Source organism: Patella vulgata, chromosome 8, assembly GCF_932274485.2.
Source record: "Patella vulgata chromosome 8, xgPatVulg1.2, whole genome shotgun sequence".
Classification (NCBI taxonomy): Eukaryota; Metazoa; Mollusca; class Gastropoda; family Patellidae; genus Patella; species Patella vulgata.
Genome location: NC_065886.2, coordinates 40,505,037 through 40,521,991, shown reverse-complemented (window position 1 = coordinate 40,521,991; position 16,955 = coordinate 40,505,037). Strand labels below are relative to the sequence as shown.

The 16,955-nt window shown below is 37.1% G+C and overlaps 1 protein-coding gene across 3 annotated transcripts; it reads right to left on the bottom strand.

The window, feature by feature from the left end:
* LOC126831110 (uncharacterized) lies at positions 1 to 13,377 on the bottom strand. Of its 3 annotated transcripts, none has more exons than XM_050561741.1 (8): positions 13,287 to 13,377; positions 11,726 to 11,863; positions 9,703 to 9,788; positions 6,388 to 6,515; positions 4,440 to 4,595; positions 3,599 to 3,740; positions 1,011 to 2,776; positions 1 to 324 (listed from the first exon to the last, which is right to left on the bottom strand). In XM_050561741.1, the coding sequence occupies exons 2-8, from the start codon at positions 11,798 to 11,800 to the stop codon at positions 290 to 292; spliced, it is 2,388 nt and encodes a 795-aa protein (XP_050417698.1). In that variant the 5' UTR covers positions 11,801 to 11,863; positions 13,287 to 13,377; the 3' UTR covers positions 1 to 289. The 3 variants fall into 3 exon arrangements, with proteins under 3 accessions (XP_050417698.1, XP_050417699.1, XP_055958589.1); XM_050561742.2 differs by having other exon boundaries at positions 13,297 to 13,372; XM_056102614.1 differs by lacking the exon at positions 13,287 to 13,377 and having other exon boundaries at positions 11,726 to 12,359.
* Positions 13,378 to 16,955: the final 3,578 nt, after the last annotated feature.

Below are 16,955 nucleotides of genomic sequence, written 5' to 3'. Positions count from 1 at the left end.
TAATTTTAGTTTTATTACTAGTTAATAAAGAGCTCTTTAAGACAGAAATGTTCATATAAAACTATGATCATTTTGAGACAAATTATTTCATTGAACTACTATAGGCTCTTTATCCTGAACCTGCCTACGTTTTCACTGGTAACATACATGTATATAGTGTCTGTTCAAATTATTTTGAATTCGGATTCTATGAACTTTTCCAATTTTGTTTGTTAATATGGCCATCGTCTATATCATTGTACTGTTTCTAACTTGACATTTGAGTAATGATATTTACCATTTGGCAACTTCACCTGAAGATGAATCCCCTTCCTCTTCCAATACCTGAATAATGAAATATAGAATATCATATAGCGTAGCTACACAATGAATATACGGAATCCTCACCCCTTCCCCAGGATTCTTTTCCAATTTTCGGATCACGAGCAGTAACTATGGTAGAATTGATGGCCATTTCTATAGTGTTCCCTTATTAGGACTAACTCATTAATCTCAACAAGATTTCAGTGACGGGGGGCAGTTACACTGCGAAAGACGTAAAATGGCCGAGGCGTTCTTGCTAAATTAGTTAAAAAAAATAGATAAAGTAAAATGAATATATTGAAACTTTCATTCAAAGTACATTATTCTGGGTCAAGTTATCACCGTATGTAGTTTGAACAAAATCTAGTATATTCGAGATTTAGCCTCACTTCTCCATTTTTAAATTAAATCATTAAATAGCCGAACTGTTCTAATCTACTTAATATCGGAGCCATCTGTACAGGTCATTCAAGTCTTAAGCCCTGATTCTCCATTTTTAAATTAAATTATTAAATGGCCGAACTGTTCTAATCTACTTAAAATCGGAGCAATCTGATGGCATCGAGAATTGATTATGGTCTTGTCATACTAATAAATGTCTAATTAATAATTTATATAATATTTAAGACCCAAAGAAAGACCTGCAACAGGCCAATTTAGCTCTTACATAATGCCTGTTTAAGAATCAATTTTAAAATTCAGCTTACTTGATGTCTGAGGAGGATTTGTTGGTGGATTTGTTGAACTTTTTATGTCTTTAAGAGATTTCAGACTGGATAATGAGACTACTGAGCCATTAGGTGATGAACTGTTACTTCCTGGAGTCTTGGTCGACAAGCCTCTTCCCCTGTTATTTTTTGCTGTTGCCGAGTCTCCAGTATCATCATTGCCAATGTGTTTTTGTGATTTGACATTACTTTCCATTGAAGGCACAGATTTGTTTGATTTGTTACTTCCTGGAGTCTTTGTTAACCAGCCACTTTCACTGTTATTTTTTGCTTTTGGCATATCCACAATGTTACTCCCCATTTGTTGAAGATCATTTAGTGATCTGACATCACCTCCAACCGAAGGCACAGATGTGTTTGACTTTTTTTCCTGACCTGAATTACCAATGACTTTCGTTTTTGATTTTGTGAATTTTTCGTTGACAGATTTATTTGATGACAAATTTCTTAATGATGTCACACTGGTTGCAGCAGGGCCTAATATACCAGATTCAGGGTCGTTTTGATTAGGGGAACGACCCAATATACCAGATTCAGGGCCATGTTGTTTTGGGGCAGGACCTAAAATACCATTTAAAGAAGTAATCTTTAAAGAAGATTGGTTATGTTGAGACTTCAAACCCTTTTGTTTTCCTTTGGAAATGCCCCCTAATATTCCGTCACCCACACCTGGGGCATGCCCTAACAGACCATCACCACTGTTATAAATAGGAGCTGTAACACTATTAGAGGGGCTATTATGCAATACTTTTTGTGGTCGTCTGTTCAGATCAGGAGCAGGTCCAAGAAGACCTGGTTTCAACCATGGGGACATATTTGACGGAGGTGGACCTAAAATACCTTTCTCACTAATACTGTATTTCTGCTGTCCTTTCCTTAATATTGATTTACCGTCATTCGATTTATTGTCACTGGATTTGTTGTCACTCGATATATTATTCAAATCTAAGATAGACGTTAAGTTTGAAGATGCACCAAATTCTGCAGCTGCTTTCATCGCTTTGATTTTTGATTTTTCTTTTTCTTCAGCCAACAATTGTGAGTTACGAGTATCTATCGCCTCGTCAGAATCGGAACTGTCGTCCAAACTATAGTTTCTTGAATCAGCATTTGATGTCTGGTGCCTAGTTAAATGCTGCAGACGGTGAATGGAACTCCCACGATCGTAATACTGTACCGGTTCTGGATTTTCAAATGATGGATTTATATCTTTGTTAGATGCTGGGGATTCTGAGCGTCTATTTTTAAACAATAATTCTTTTAGACCAACCTCAAGCTGTCTAGTTTCTCGTGATTTCAAATCTTTTTTTTCAAACAGCCTCGTCTCTTGCTCACCTGATTCATTTTCTTTTCGTGATAAATCATTCAATGAAACCAGATTATTTAGTTGATTTTCAGAGTTGACGGAAGGATTGGTGATATTAGGGGTAGATGCTAAAATGCTGCCAGAAAAGTTAAAGTTTTTAGAGACAGAAGGATTAGGGGAAGACGCTAAAATGCTGTCAGAAGATTTACTGTTTTTAGGGGTAGAATGTTTGCTTTCATTCGACATTACGACTACTTCTCGTTCAGAAATATCTTGCATAGTTTTTTCGAAATTTTCGTTGTTCGTCTTTTCTTGGTCAGATCTAAGACGATGACAGAATGTTTTAAAACCTTTAACAGTGTCCATTATTACATCCAATGCCAGAAAAAAATCCTTCGTTTCTTGAGCGGAAACAGTTTGATCCATTTTACCAAATTCACTAAAAAATATAAGAAAAATACAGATTTAATGTAACAACTGAAGAGTAACTTATCCCTGTAAAATCTCTGTTCGTCATTTTAGGGAAGTTCAATCACCTGAACACTACAATATTGTGAAAATTGGATTTATAAAAGTCCAAGTGTGAACGGAAAGATAACTCTACCAAACACAATCAATATTTACAATCCAAATTTCCAAATTCTATCTTTCCATATTTTAAAATATTCTATCAAGACTTCTGTTCTGTATTTTGTTAACCACATTTTATAAATTTGAAATAAATGGAAATCTATGATCAAAATTGTTCTGAAGAATAATAACTGATGGGCTTCCCCTTAGGCCCCAATAAATAATCCCACCAAGTCTCTACAAATATCACCACATACTTTAAACAAAACTTGAAACATCAAAAACCAGCAGTTGCAAGGCAATATACACCATATATTGCAAGAGAACAGAGAGAGCGAGAGAGAGAGAGAGAAATGGGGTTTAACATCCACTCGACACAAAACTAGGTCATTTCGGGACTAACATATGGTTCAATTTTATTTCAATAATTCGTTTGCTCTTAGGGGTCTTTAGCAGTGGGAGGAAACCTGAGGGCCTGGAGAAAACCTGCGAAGTTGGACAAGTGACCCTACTCCTTGTCACGTACAAGCAGGGAATCAAAACCACACCACTTGACTCAATGGCAGACCGTCTGATCCAACGCGCAGGTGTTAACCATTCAGCCACCCAACTCTAGATCTGTGAAGGAATCACAAGACAGCGACAATAGCTGGTATGTTTCACAGTTTTAATAAATGCAACAAAAACTTACCTTTTCAAAAGTCGTTTGGATAAATTCTGTAGATCTAATGGTTTATAATCATTTAATTCGGGTTTAAAATTAAGAAATGATCCGTATTCTGCTTCTGAGATATCATGTAATAACTTTTCTGTGTTTATTATTGGTTTTCCACCTGTAAATAGTAGAATAAACTATAATTATCATTGAGGAACTTACTCGGCCAAAACGGAGGGAGAGAGAGAAATGAGGTTTGAAGTCTAGACAACACAAGATCATTCCGGAACTAACATATGGTACACTTTAATTTCAACAATGGGTCTTTAGTAATAGGGGAGGGGGGGGGACTTTAGAACACAGAGAAACCCTATGCGCCTTAAAGCCCCTGTCACACCAAACTAGTTTTCACTATATTCTGGAAAAGGACCTAGAAAATTGTAAAACAGGTTGTGGTTGGAGTACAATCTGTAAATAATGTCTATAATACGATCCTAGTGCGTTCATAAACAGTCCCCAATATGTCTGTCTCAGCTGTACCCCGTCCCCAATATGTCCGCAATTGTTTCTAACTAGGCCTAACTAGTTTGTAACCCGACCACAAAGTTCCGAGAAGTTGAACTCATCCTTGTCACATTCTTTCAGAGTTCTTACAATTACTCTTCCCGTTTAACACTTTGAGCTGTGGTGATCAAGCTCCTATCACACCAAACTAGTTCTCACTACGTTCTGGAATATGTTGTGAAACAGACTTTGACACTTACAAACCACACCACATGACTCTATGATAGACTTTATGATCTAAAGTGCATGTGTTACGACTTTTTGGTCACCCAACCCCCCTACTCAAAACAGTAACTGAAAGCCTTAATATTACCTGTTTCAGTAGCTTGTAGATTCATCTGTGAACAACACTCTTCCAATCGACTCAGATTGATAACATCATCAATATAAACAGAGTTACTTTCCTTTGTTTTACATCTCACATCCTGATCAGATTTTGAGGCACCAACTTCAGCAACTTGTAGTACACCTGTTAATGAATACAACAAATAAATGATTATCAATATCTCATCAATGTCAGTGGACTTCATCCTTTATAGTCTACAACATTGAAAATTTGGCTACTTGGTAAATTGGGTTTTTTAATCCTATCCCAGATCTAACCGTGACCAGTTAGCGCCTAGTTCCACCTATTTAATTAACCTTGACATTAACATCTGTGGTACTGATACATGACTAAATGCTATATTATTATTTATTAATAAAGGGAATAACTTTCCATTAAACCAATCTATATCCAGAGGAAGCAAATGGAAAGACTGCAAAATCATATTTTAATATAAAGGAAGAAGCCATTACTGTAAGTAAGATGTAACCTTAATTTTATTTTATATTTCTATGTCTTTAGTACATTCACAATGTTTGTAAGTTTGTGAAACTACATATGTACGGAAACACAAGAAAAACATTTAAGAATGATGGCGTAATAACTGGGCTTCTGTTTTGGACTCCTATTTCTATCAGCACTCGAAAAGCACTTTAGATGGGCTGGAACCCAATTTGTAGGTCCAGTTTCATTTATTACTGTAAATAAAGACAATAGAGAGAGAGAGAGAAATGGGGTTTAACGTCAACTCGACACAAACTAGGTCATTTCAGGACTTTATTTCAATGATTCGATTGCGCGCAGGGGTCTTTAGCAGTGGGAAGAAAATAGAGAACTAGGAGAAAAACCACAAAGTTGGACAGACGACCCTACTCCTTGTCACGTACAACTGGGGAATCGAAACCACGCCAGTTGACTCAATGACAGACCTTATGATACAGCGGGCACGTGCTAACCATTCGGCTATCCAACCCCCCCTTAAAGACAAAAGGTTATTGGTGTGATTGTTTAAAAATGTCTGTTGACAAAAACCAATTGGTTAAATGTTCATTTGCAGTGGCATTGTTGATGATTTTGATGATCAAAGAAATGAAATGAAATGGGGCCTACTATGGCCTACTCTTATATCGAATTCCAACTGTCAAGGGATCTTTTACGTGCACACCAATGTGTACACAGGACCTCGGTTTTTCGTTTCATCCGAATGACTAGACAGCTGTCCTTGTCAGGCCCTCCGTCCTGCATCACTGACAAGGGGGAACCACGCCGGAAAATCTGGGCGAACTTTCTCGGCCAATGCATGGATCAAACATCCAACCTCCAGACTAGCAAGCCAGCGTCTTACCCACTTAGCCACTGTGGCCCGATGATCAAAGAAATGAAATGAAATGAAATGGATGGTTTAATTAATGTCCTACCGTTCTGCTCCGACTGGGCTAATGAAGTCAGGCAATAGCCATACAGTATGCTATGAGGGAAATTTTGCAAGGACATCAGCCCTACAGCCTACTCTTATATCGAATTCCAACTGCCAAGGGATATTTTACGTGCACGCCATTGTGAACATGGGACCACGGTTTTCCCTTCCATCCGAATGACTAGACGGCTGTCCTTGTCAGGCCCTCTGTTCTGTATCACTGACAAGCGGAAACCGCGCTGCAAATCACAATGAACTTTCTCAGCCAACACCGAGATCAAACCCCTGACCTCTTGGCTAGAGAGCCAGCATCTTACTCACTTAGCCATGATGATCAAAGAGTGAAATATTTTCAGATATACCCGTAAACTGTTACAAGCCTAATTATGACACACATGTACTGTGTATGAATTGTGATGCACATTGGTGTTTCATATTCTTTTTGAAAGTTAGGTGGGTAGAATTAAAAACATTTAAATTTTGTGAAAGTAATAACACTGTCCCCAGAGCCAGACTTACCCTCATTTTCTAACCGTTGTTTAGTTTCTCGTGATAAATCTACAATCATAGGTACACCTCGCATTGGCCATTTATTCAATTCCTGTACAGCTTTAATGGCAGCTTCCTTTTCGGCAAACCTCACAAATCTAGAACAATATAGATTCAACTTTAATTAGGAAATTAGAACAACAGATTCAACTTTAATTAGGAAATTAGCAAACTTAGTTAGCTTTGACTCCTGACCTAGTATTTTATCTGTGAATTCAGATTTAACAGGAAGGGTAGATTACTGTGAATTCAGCTAACACACAATCAAATTAAAGGGGGGTAATTTAATCATGTGCAGATTGATATTGGGACTGAAGCTAGAAATTTATTATGATCATATATTCATAGTCCTGTTGATATCAATCATTCAGATTGTAGTAGGCTAATCAAATATGTGCAGATGGTATTGATGTGCCGACCAGAAAAAACCAGCGGCTGCCAGGCAGGATACGCCCACATTTTCGAGAGATGGATAGAGAACAAGCTAACAAGAAAGTGATTTTTCCTACAATCAAGGGCCATAATTCAAGGGCCAATTTTTGGCCGATTTTCACGAAATTCGAACTCAGTCATCCTAAGGGTGTAACGGTGATATAATAGAATGGTTTTTTAAATCGATAAAAATAATGACTTACATTTCAAGTTTCAACAAAATCGGATAAAAATTGTGACCGCTATAGGGTCCACAACCTTGATATACCATATTCTTACGCTATTTGGGAACGAACGGCGGCCATTTTGTCTGTCAATTTTGGGCCGATTTTCACGAAATTCGAACCCAGTCATCCTTAGGGTGATATAATAGAACGTTTTTTTTTAAATCGGATAAAAATTATGACTTCTATAGGGTCCACAACCTAAAAACGTGATTTTTTGTACAATCAGGGGCCATAATTCAGGAAGTTACGGTCCGATATGCACAAATATCGAAAGGAACCGAGATCTTTGGGTTATAAACTTACATTTCAAGTTTCAACAAAATCGGATAAAAATTGTGACCCCTATAGAGTCCACAACCTTGATATACCATATTCTTACGCTATTTGGGAACGAACAGCGGCCATTTTGTCTGTCAATTTTGGGCCGATTTTCACGAAATTCGAACCCAGTCATCCTTAGGGTGTAACGGTGACATAATAGAACCTTTTTTTAAATCGGATAAAAATTATGACTTCTATAGGGTCCACAAGCTAAAAACGTGATTTTTCGTACAATCAGGGACCATAATTCAGGAAGTTACGGTCCGATATGCACGAATATCGAAAGAAACCGAGATCTTTGGGTTATAAACTTACATTTCAAGTTTCAACAAAATCGGATAAAAATTGTGACCGCTATAGGGTAAACAACCTTGATATACCATATTCTTACGCTATTTGGGAACGAACGGCGGCCATTTTGTCTGTCAATTTTGGGCCGATTTTCACGAAATTCGAACTCAGTCATCCTTAGGGTGTAACGGTGATATAATAGAACGGTTTTTAAAATCGGATAAAAATTATGACTTCTATAGGGTCCACAAACTAAAAACGTGATTTTTCGTACAATCAGGGGCCATAATTCAGGAAGTTACTGTCCGATATCGAAAGGAACTGAGATCTTTGGGTTATAAACTTACATTTCAAGTTTCAACAAAATCGGATCAAAATTGTGACCTCTATAGGGTCCACAAGCTAAAAATGTGATTTTTCGTACAAACTGGGGCCATAATCCATGAAGTTTCGATCCGATACATGCCAATATCGAAAGCAGCCGAGATCTTTTGGGGATACACCTATATTTCAAGTTTCGTCGAAATCGGATAAGAATTGTGACCTGTAGAGAGTCCACAAACAATTGTGGACGGACGGACGGACAGGGGCGACGGCATAATACGTCCACATGAAAATGTGGGCGTATAAAAAGGATGAAAGACCCAATTTAATAGCCCCCTGCTTTCACTCACAGATGGGGGACATGGCCAATAGTATATATCTGAACTGGATATCTAAATAATTAACACTTCATGATGTTTAGTAATCCCTAACATAATTGTCTGATATTTATTCCCGCCTCAATTAGCCTCCTTAGTGCAGAAAAGTAGGGCATTAACCCTCTCTTCATTTCCATTATTTATTCAATGACCAATGGATTTTATTATGTTAGTCAAGTGCTTCTCAACTAGTGTGGCGCAAGATCTTCCTAAGTGTGCCGCAAAATTTTTAACGGCACACAAAGAAAATGCAAAAAAACATGTTATCCTAATTGAGTATTCACTGGTGTCTACTTGTAAGTTCATAGCTGTTTCTTTATTTAAAGTCATTCTATGTGTCTATGACTAGTCTGTTTCTACGGTTGTATGCCGTCTATGACTTGTCATGTTTTTATTTTGCAAAATTCAAATATTTTTCATATATATTTAGCTACGGTATTGTTTCATGTGTTCCAAGGTGTGCCGTTGGCAAAACAAGGTTGAGAACCACTGTGCTAGTCTAACATTAGGCCATACAGAAAAAATATTCTGGTTCCCAGGTAATCCTGCATCATTTAAAATAAGGCTACATGACTTGTTTTTATTTTAATTACCGCAAACAGATGTTTTTCTCTGGTTACAGGAAGTAGCTCTATAAAATAATCCAGAATGTGGCATAGGCTCATTTATCAAGAACTCATAAATGTTACTGGATAATCATACATTATGATGAGATAAATGTAGTGCCTTGAAATGTGATGGTTAAGCCAATGTAGTGATCCTTTGACAAAATAAAAACACAAAAATAAATCCTCCCTCCCGCATCAGCTTTTTCGTAGGGATTGTCTGAGAACCAGAATATTTTTGTTGTATAGACTTATAATTGGCCAGAGTTACAACAGCAGATTAGCAATGGTAGGAGCATGTTAGTCACAAAGTTGACTGATGTGTACGTCAAGACCAATTACTGCTGGATGAATTAGAGCACCATAGTGCTTTCTCTTCCTTATTAGAGAAATGAAATGGGGTTTAAAGTCTTACAGACTACATATGCCAAGCAGTGTGCTATGAGTGAAATTAGGCTCGGACAGCAACAATATGGTCTACTCTAATCCCGAATTCCAACGGTCAAGGATTCTTTAATGTGCACACCAACGTGTACATGGCACTTTGGTTTTCGTGCCATCCCAACGACTAAGATAAGGTTCTTTGCACAACTAAAAAGAGGAAGCCATGCTGGAAAATCCTGAGAACTTTCTATGTCATAACACCGGGATCGAATCTGAAATCTCTTACTCACTAATATTGACTACTATGACTATAAAGAAAGTTACCCATATGTATAAGCTGTGTCTTTTGATTGTAAGGCAAATACCTCTACTATAGTACCACATGATTGAAATAAATCATTTAACTCTGCCTGAAAAATAAAACAATTATGGTTGATATTTAATATTTAAAAGACAGGTGACTTAAGGCAATGAAACTTTGTCGTCTGAGACATCCACAAAGGTTGTAGGGGTGATGATTTTCCGTGATCGCGGAAAAAACGCGGAAATCGCGGAATTGTCCACTCAAAACGGAATTTGAAATCTCACACGGAAAAAGACGTAAAAGCCGATATTTGCTGATACTAAACACAAACTCAAAATAATTTTGCAGTTATCCAAGTATTTCATCTTTTTATTCATAAAAATCGGAAATATTGAATGATATCGCGTGGTTTTGTTACTGTCTATTTTAGTATTTCGCTACTTTCATTTCATCATTTAGGAATCATAATTTTAATCGAAACGAAAACCCGTCTTTCATGTATCCCATTATAAAATTACTCTGTAGTTTAACTTGAATTAAACATTGTAATGTATATATATGTTTTAAAAAAAACTTCTGTCACTTCATAAAAGTAAAAATCGTTTCATTTACTTCTTATTTTACTGCCGGGCTCGTGACTCGTGTTTATCCGCATTAACCACGTGACATCAGAAATATACCGTAGCCTTGTGAATCCAGCCCTTATTCTCGAAGAAACGGTAGTAACTACGAAGATGTCTGGATAAATCGCGACTACACCTAGCAGCTGAGAAAAATGGCTTCGTCTGCTAAAAAGATGAAACGAGCTCACAAGATGTAATTTTCTGTTATTTAATTCGGGAAACAGGTTTAAAGAATAACTAGTCATTGATCATTACATGTTATTCACAATTCAACATTTGTTATCATTGGTTTAAAATGATCCGTTTTGTAATAAAAGGCATTTTAAGATGTTTTATTCATTTATTCATAAAATAACATTTTATCTCGAAAAAACGGAATATGGTCAGCTCTGAAACGGAAAATAACGGAATTAAAAATACTTAAAACGGAATTTGCTATTTTCTGAAACGGAAAATCATCACCCCTAAGGTTGTCACATTGTGTATCTTCTGGTAAATAAAAAGAAAAATCTAAATAATATCACTTCAGTAATGACAAGAATCTATGACATATGTGGGGGGTTGGATGGCCGAATGGTTAGCACGCACGTGCTGTATCATAAGGCCTGTCATTGAGTCAACTGGCGTGGTTTCGAATCCCCGGTTGTACGTGACAAGAAGTAGGGTCGTCTGTCCAACCTCGTGGGTTTTCTCCGGGTCCCTCGGTTTCCTCCCACTGCTAAAGACCCCTACGCGCAAGCGAATTATTGAAATAAAATTGAACCATATGTTAGTCCCAAAATGACATAGTTTGTGTCGAGTGGACGTTAAACCCCATTTCTCTCTCTCTCTATGACATATGTGTAATAAAGGGCAATAACTCTCCAGGTGAGAGAGGGAGAAATGAGGTTTAACATCGACTCAACACAAACTATGTCATTTCAAGACTAACATATATGGTTCTATTTTATTTCATCGACTCAATACAAACTATGTCATTTCAAGACTAACATATATGGTTCTATTTTATTTCAATAATGCGCTTGCACATAGGGGGGTTTAGTAGTTTGGGGGAAACTGGAGGATCCAGAGAAAACCAACATGACTGGTCAGGTGATTCTTTCCCTTGTCACATAGTGTGAGTCAGTCAAAACAGACATTGTGGTCTTTCGCACGCCCGTTAACTGTTCAATCACAGAACTCTACTATAGGTAATTATTAGAAAAGGGTTGAAAAGTATTCATTAGATAGTAATTAAAAAATCTAGGATAGATACCATCTTGTGCCTAATGTTTATGGATAGAAATAAATTGATGGAGTGGCTTTCGTGTATTCATTCATCATCGCTAAGGTTTTTCTTTTTTATTATGAGTTTGTTTTTATGTAGAGTGAATCTTGTATTATTACAAGCCCGGGACTATATTATATACTATATACTTACCTTTGTAGTTGATGGAAGAAGATGACCAACAAAAACAGAATAATTATCTTTGGGTACACCCTTTTCTGTACTCATCTTTCTGTTATTCTGTCTAGTTCATTTATTCTACAAACGTTTACAGTATATCTCTATTACTACCTGTAATAAACAGACAAAAAAAAAATATGATACGATGTAAACTGACAAGAAGTCAACCTAACATCTTAAAATATTAAATGGTTTAAGGTCCTACTTTTCTTCACTACCCTGTAGGCTATTGTAGGCGTACAACATATATGCAGCATGCTATGAGGGTAATTTTGCCTCGACAGTGGCATTTCCAGATATTCCTAATCCAACTGCTGTGGGTTCTGTTTTTCGTCTGCCTTTCATACAACATTCATTGTTTGCCAACCCCTCTGTTCTGCAGCACTGACAATGGGAAACCTTTTCGGATAATCCTAAGGAACTTAGGTACAGCCAGTCAGTACCTTCTCACTGAACCACTGTGGCTCAAACGTGAAACATTAAAAATGAAAAATGCAGTATTGCAGGTATTATTTCTGGCTTCAAATTTTATATAAATTATAATATAGACATTTATAATATTATAGACATAATCAACTCTCTAGACTATCAGATGGCTTAGATATTTAATGTATTAGAACACCTGCAAAGCCCAATAGAATAATTTCACATTAAAATGGAAAATAGATATTTTTTTTTTAATTGTATTTGTAGCAACTGAGATTATTTACACTATTTCTTGGCAAAACTTTTAACTTTTGATTGAAAATTTCAATTATTATATTATACTGGTATTCATTTTTAATGATTTATTTTTGAACTATTATTGCAAGACCGGCCAGCTCATTATCTAAATCTTACATAATATAACGCATCTTTAACGGTATAGCCTAGTACTACCGGTATTATATTTAAAACCATTATTACAGCGGCATATTTCGACATACATGTGTCAATTTAAACAAATATGATTTAATTAGTCATTTAATTATTAATTAGCTAATTACGCAAAACCATCCAGACCTGACAGTGATTCAGTAGCGAAAAATGGAATCCAGCAGGTCCGAACAAATACAGAAAAAAAGTTTTTCAAACCACCTGCAGTGCAAAACAATATTTCGAACTAACGGTGTTTTCAGATTCGATCATGGACTATGGACGCACCCCTAGGATTTTTTTCAAAAGTGCAATGGGCAATCTATTATAAGGCCCATGGTATTAGACTACAGTGATGATGATTAATAATGTAAGAAAACTTATATTTGGGATACACGTGTGTGGTATTCTATTCCGCGTACATGATCCACGATTAAAGTTTAGATAAAATCTAGCCGAATATTTTTCACAGCAAATTTAACACGATAGGACTCGATATCTTTTTAACCCATTACATACGGCGATATTGCACTTTCGTACCATTCGGTGTGTGGTCATTGCTAGTCCCCCTCAACATCCTCTCATAGTCATAATTTCAAGTGCCTACGACCACGGGAACTGGTAGAGGTACGAAAGTGCAATAGCGCCTTACATACATATGTTGGATTCAAGATCATACTATAATGTACATTGTTCTGTGAAATGTCTAGCAACGATGATTTAGATGTTCGTCAAACTCTTAGTTTGTTCTTCCGTCAACATACAATAACGGTACTTCAGACGCTACGTGCGACATCTCGTAACCAGAGGTAGTCGTGTCCCGTAGTAGTCGTAATCAGTTTAGACATGTCGTACTCAACCGATAGCACGAAATACCCCATACCCAAATCACCCGAATCAACTACTATTTCAACCCATGCAGTTTCGCCTTGGCCGTTCTTCGAGTGTCAAATATGTTTTTTGGTTAAAAAATAATAATAGCATTTTTTTTGACAAAATTGGGTTAGATCTATTTGATAAGGCCAACTTCAAGCGCTTTTGGCTCCCATGCGCGCTCGATAATAGGGAAGGGAAATAACCCGCACATAAATTTCTAGGGATCAGACAATAATTAATTCGTTTTAATGATATATTATTTCGTTTTAACCAAATAAGTATATCAGCGCTGAATCGTGCACGAATTAATATTTCACTATGACGAATTAATATTTCGCTATGACGAATTAATATTTGGCTATGACGAATTAATATTTGTCTATGACGAATTAATATTTCGCTATGACGAATTAATATTTCGTTTTAACGAATTAATTTTTCATTTATACAAAGGAACATTTCGTTTAAACGAATTAATATTTTGTTTAAACGTTCACACTGACACGGTTCAAATTGGAAATTATATTGTTAATTGAGTCGACCAGGAAAAACCTATGATCTTATTCCTAATGCGCTAGCTCAATAATCCGGAGGTCACGGGCTAGATCCAGATGTTGTCCTTAGGATTTTCCAGTCTGGTTTCCCTTGTCAGTGGTGCAAGACGAAAAAACTGGCTAGGAACAGCGCCTAGTCGTGTGGATGGGACAAAAAACGAGGTCCCGTGTATAAGTGGGTGTGTACGTTAAAGACATGTATTTGTTGTTGAAGAGTAGGCGGAAACGCCACTGTCCAGGTGAACATTCCCTCATAACACAATGCAGAAAAGTGGGACGTTTTAAATCCCATGCAATACGTAAATGAGGTAATTCTCATCTGCGTAACATTGATAAAATTCGATCATATATTAATGTAGACTCTAATTTATGCAAGCACTAAATCAGCTTATTACAGGTCTTTAATTTGGCTTCAGATGTTAAATAAACATTTATTTAGACATTTATTTACTTACATGGCGGATCTATAATCAACTCTCTTGATCACCGGATGATCGTGATTCACATGGATTAGAATAATCGCGAGATTTATCTATATGATTTCACATTCTTTGATTGTGTTTTTAAGTCTGTATAAAAGTAATGTGAGTTGGAGTTTCAGGGTTTACCATTCATTCCTTGTTGTTTTACTATGAGTTGTAAATCATTCCTGAATAATCGAGACTTATATCATAAGGTCTGTAATTGAGTCAAGTGGCGTAGTTTCGATTGCTCGCTTGTACGTGACAAGGAGTAGGATCGCCTGTCCATCCTCGTGGGTTTTCTCCGGGTCCTCCTCGGATTTAAAGACCCCAAAAGCGCGATCGAATTATTGAAATAAATGGAAAACATGTTAGTCTCGAAAATACCTAGTTCGTATCGCGGGGACGTTAATCCTCAATTCTCTCTCTAATGTTAATTCTCGTGAAGTAACCCAACTTGGGTCCAATGCCTTGTCGTCTTTCACAAATCTACAGATCGGGAATAATATGGTCATCACCAATCATTAGTATACTTTCCTCCGATAGTACCTCCTTGCCTATAGATGTAAGTATTGCAGGCACAGTGCTTCCACTCCGGAACCAGTTTACGAATATCAAAACTAAGACAATGACAAAACTATGAACTTTATTAACATCTGAAACACTCAATACTAACTCAACCCACAACACACCTCGCCCCACAACACACTTCATCCCACCACATATTTCCGTTGTACCCCATTTTTGAACTTTTATACCTTCAGTTCCCATTTTGGGACATCTTCGTGGTTGCAGACGCGATAAATTGCTAACACCAATGATTTCAGAGGAATAGCTAATTTTAATGCCCCAGGCTAAAAGATCATATATACTATTTTAGATGACTACACTAAACCCGTATTGAGGTGCCCCTTTTCTTTGATTTTACAACGGCAATCCTCTCTAATCGCTTCCACGCGGTAATCCGTCTTAATTTGCTTCCACATAAGCACCCTTAATTTGCTTCCACACAGGTAAGCCCTTTAATTCGCTTCCACACCTTGGTGTATGTTACATGTTAGATTGTGGAACAAGGCTAAACAGAAACAAGGCTGAAGAGGCTCACCCAAAATTATAAAAGAAAAACATTCGCTTTACTACTTGCCGGCGCGGTATACTAACATAAGACTACCCTGGTGTATGTTCAATGTTAGATAACGGAACAACAAGGCTGAAAACGGCTCACACAAATTATTAAAGAAAACATTCACTTTACTTTTTGTCGACACAGTAGAAATAAATAAGGCAACCTTGGTGGCACACTGATCAGCAGTGAATATTCGCTAGTCCGCTACAGTATTAGAAGACTTTCGTAATTCTCTGTGAAACAGATTGCCTTGGTGTATGTTCCACGTTAGATTGTTGAACAACAAAGGCTGACAGGCTCACGCAATATTATTAAAGATACATTATGGAAGATTAGATAAAGAGCTGGCAGTTCTCACTATAATAGTTAAAAACTGAACTAAGAATTTAGCGATTGAATGTTCGGCCTAGCCTCGACCATCATTACTAAAGTCCATTTCATGATTTAATCAGGAATGAAAGTTGAGCAGCAAATCGGATCCTAATCCAGTGAATATCGCAGGATAGCGATAACATCGAGAGTTGATTATGGTCTGGATAAGTTAATTAGTGTCTAATTAATATTTAGATAACATATATTTATTGCCTAAAGAAAGAATTGCAATAGGTAGATTTAGCTAAAGACAAACAGACATTTATTACGGTATTGGAGTTATCAACCACAGCTAAAGACAAGCCACGCGCCACGTATGCACGTGCGTGACCCATACCGACATACTGATATACACATATTCTTCCTATACCTTCTAGATCAGTGATTCTCAACCGGTGTGCCGCGCTTCGATTTTGAACGGCACACTATAAGGGGGTACTCGATTGAACGTTCCGGAATTGAATTCCTTCAATTCCAAAAATAGTGACAATCGAGTGAAAAGATGATTTCGGGCTACAGCGCATGCGTTGACTGAATAAGTAAATATCTCAACCAACCATGCAGCCGAAACCTTTTAATTACGTCACGATTCTACTCACACCACCTCCGTTGTTGGGACTGACAGAACTGAATTCCGCGTTACTCGATTGCAATTCTGTCAATTCGGGACGTTCTGGACTGTGAATCGAGCACATGAAAATGTGAAAAACCACGTGATCCCAATTAAGCATTCACTGGTGTCTACTATAGCTCACACTGATCCGCAGTGAATATTTGCTAGGCCGCTAAGACTCGTAATTCTCTGTGAAGCAGATTGACTATAGCTGTGTTTTTATTTATTTATTTTGAGTCATTCTATGTGGCTATGACTAGTCTGTGTCTACAGTTGTATGCCGTCTGACTTTCCATGTTTTTATTTTGCAAAATTCAAATATATATAGTAGCCAGGTGTGCCGCTA

Bases quoted from the DNA above. Each gene is read 5' to 3' on its own strand.
- LOC126831110 (XM_050561741.1), bottom strand. From the start codon at position 11,800: ATGAGTACAGAAAAGGGTGTACCCAAAGATAATTATTCTGTTTTTGTT. The intron at 4,596-6,387 runs GTAAGTCTGGCT...ATTCATTAACAG, and splicing joins ACAACGGTTAGAAAATGAGG to GTGTACTACAAGTTGCTGAA. The intron at 2,777-3,598 runs GTAAGTTTTTGT...TATATTTTTTAG, and splicing joins TCCAAACGACTTTTGAAAAG to TGAATTTGGTAAAATGGATC.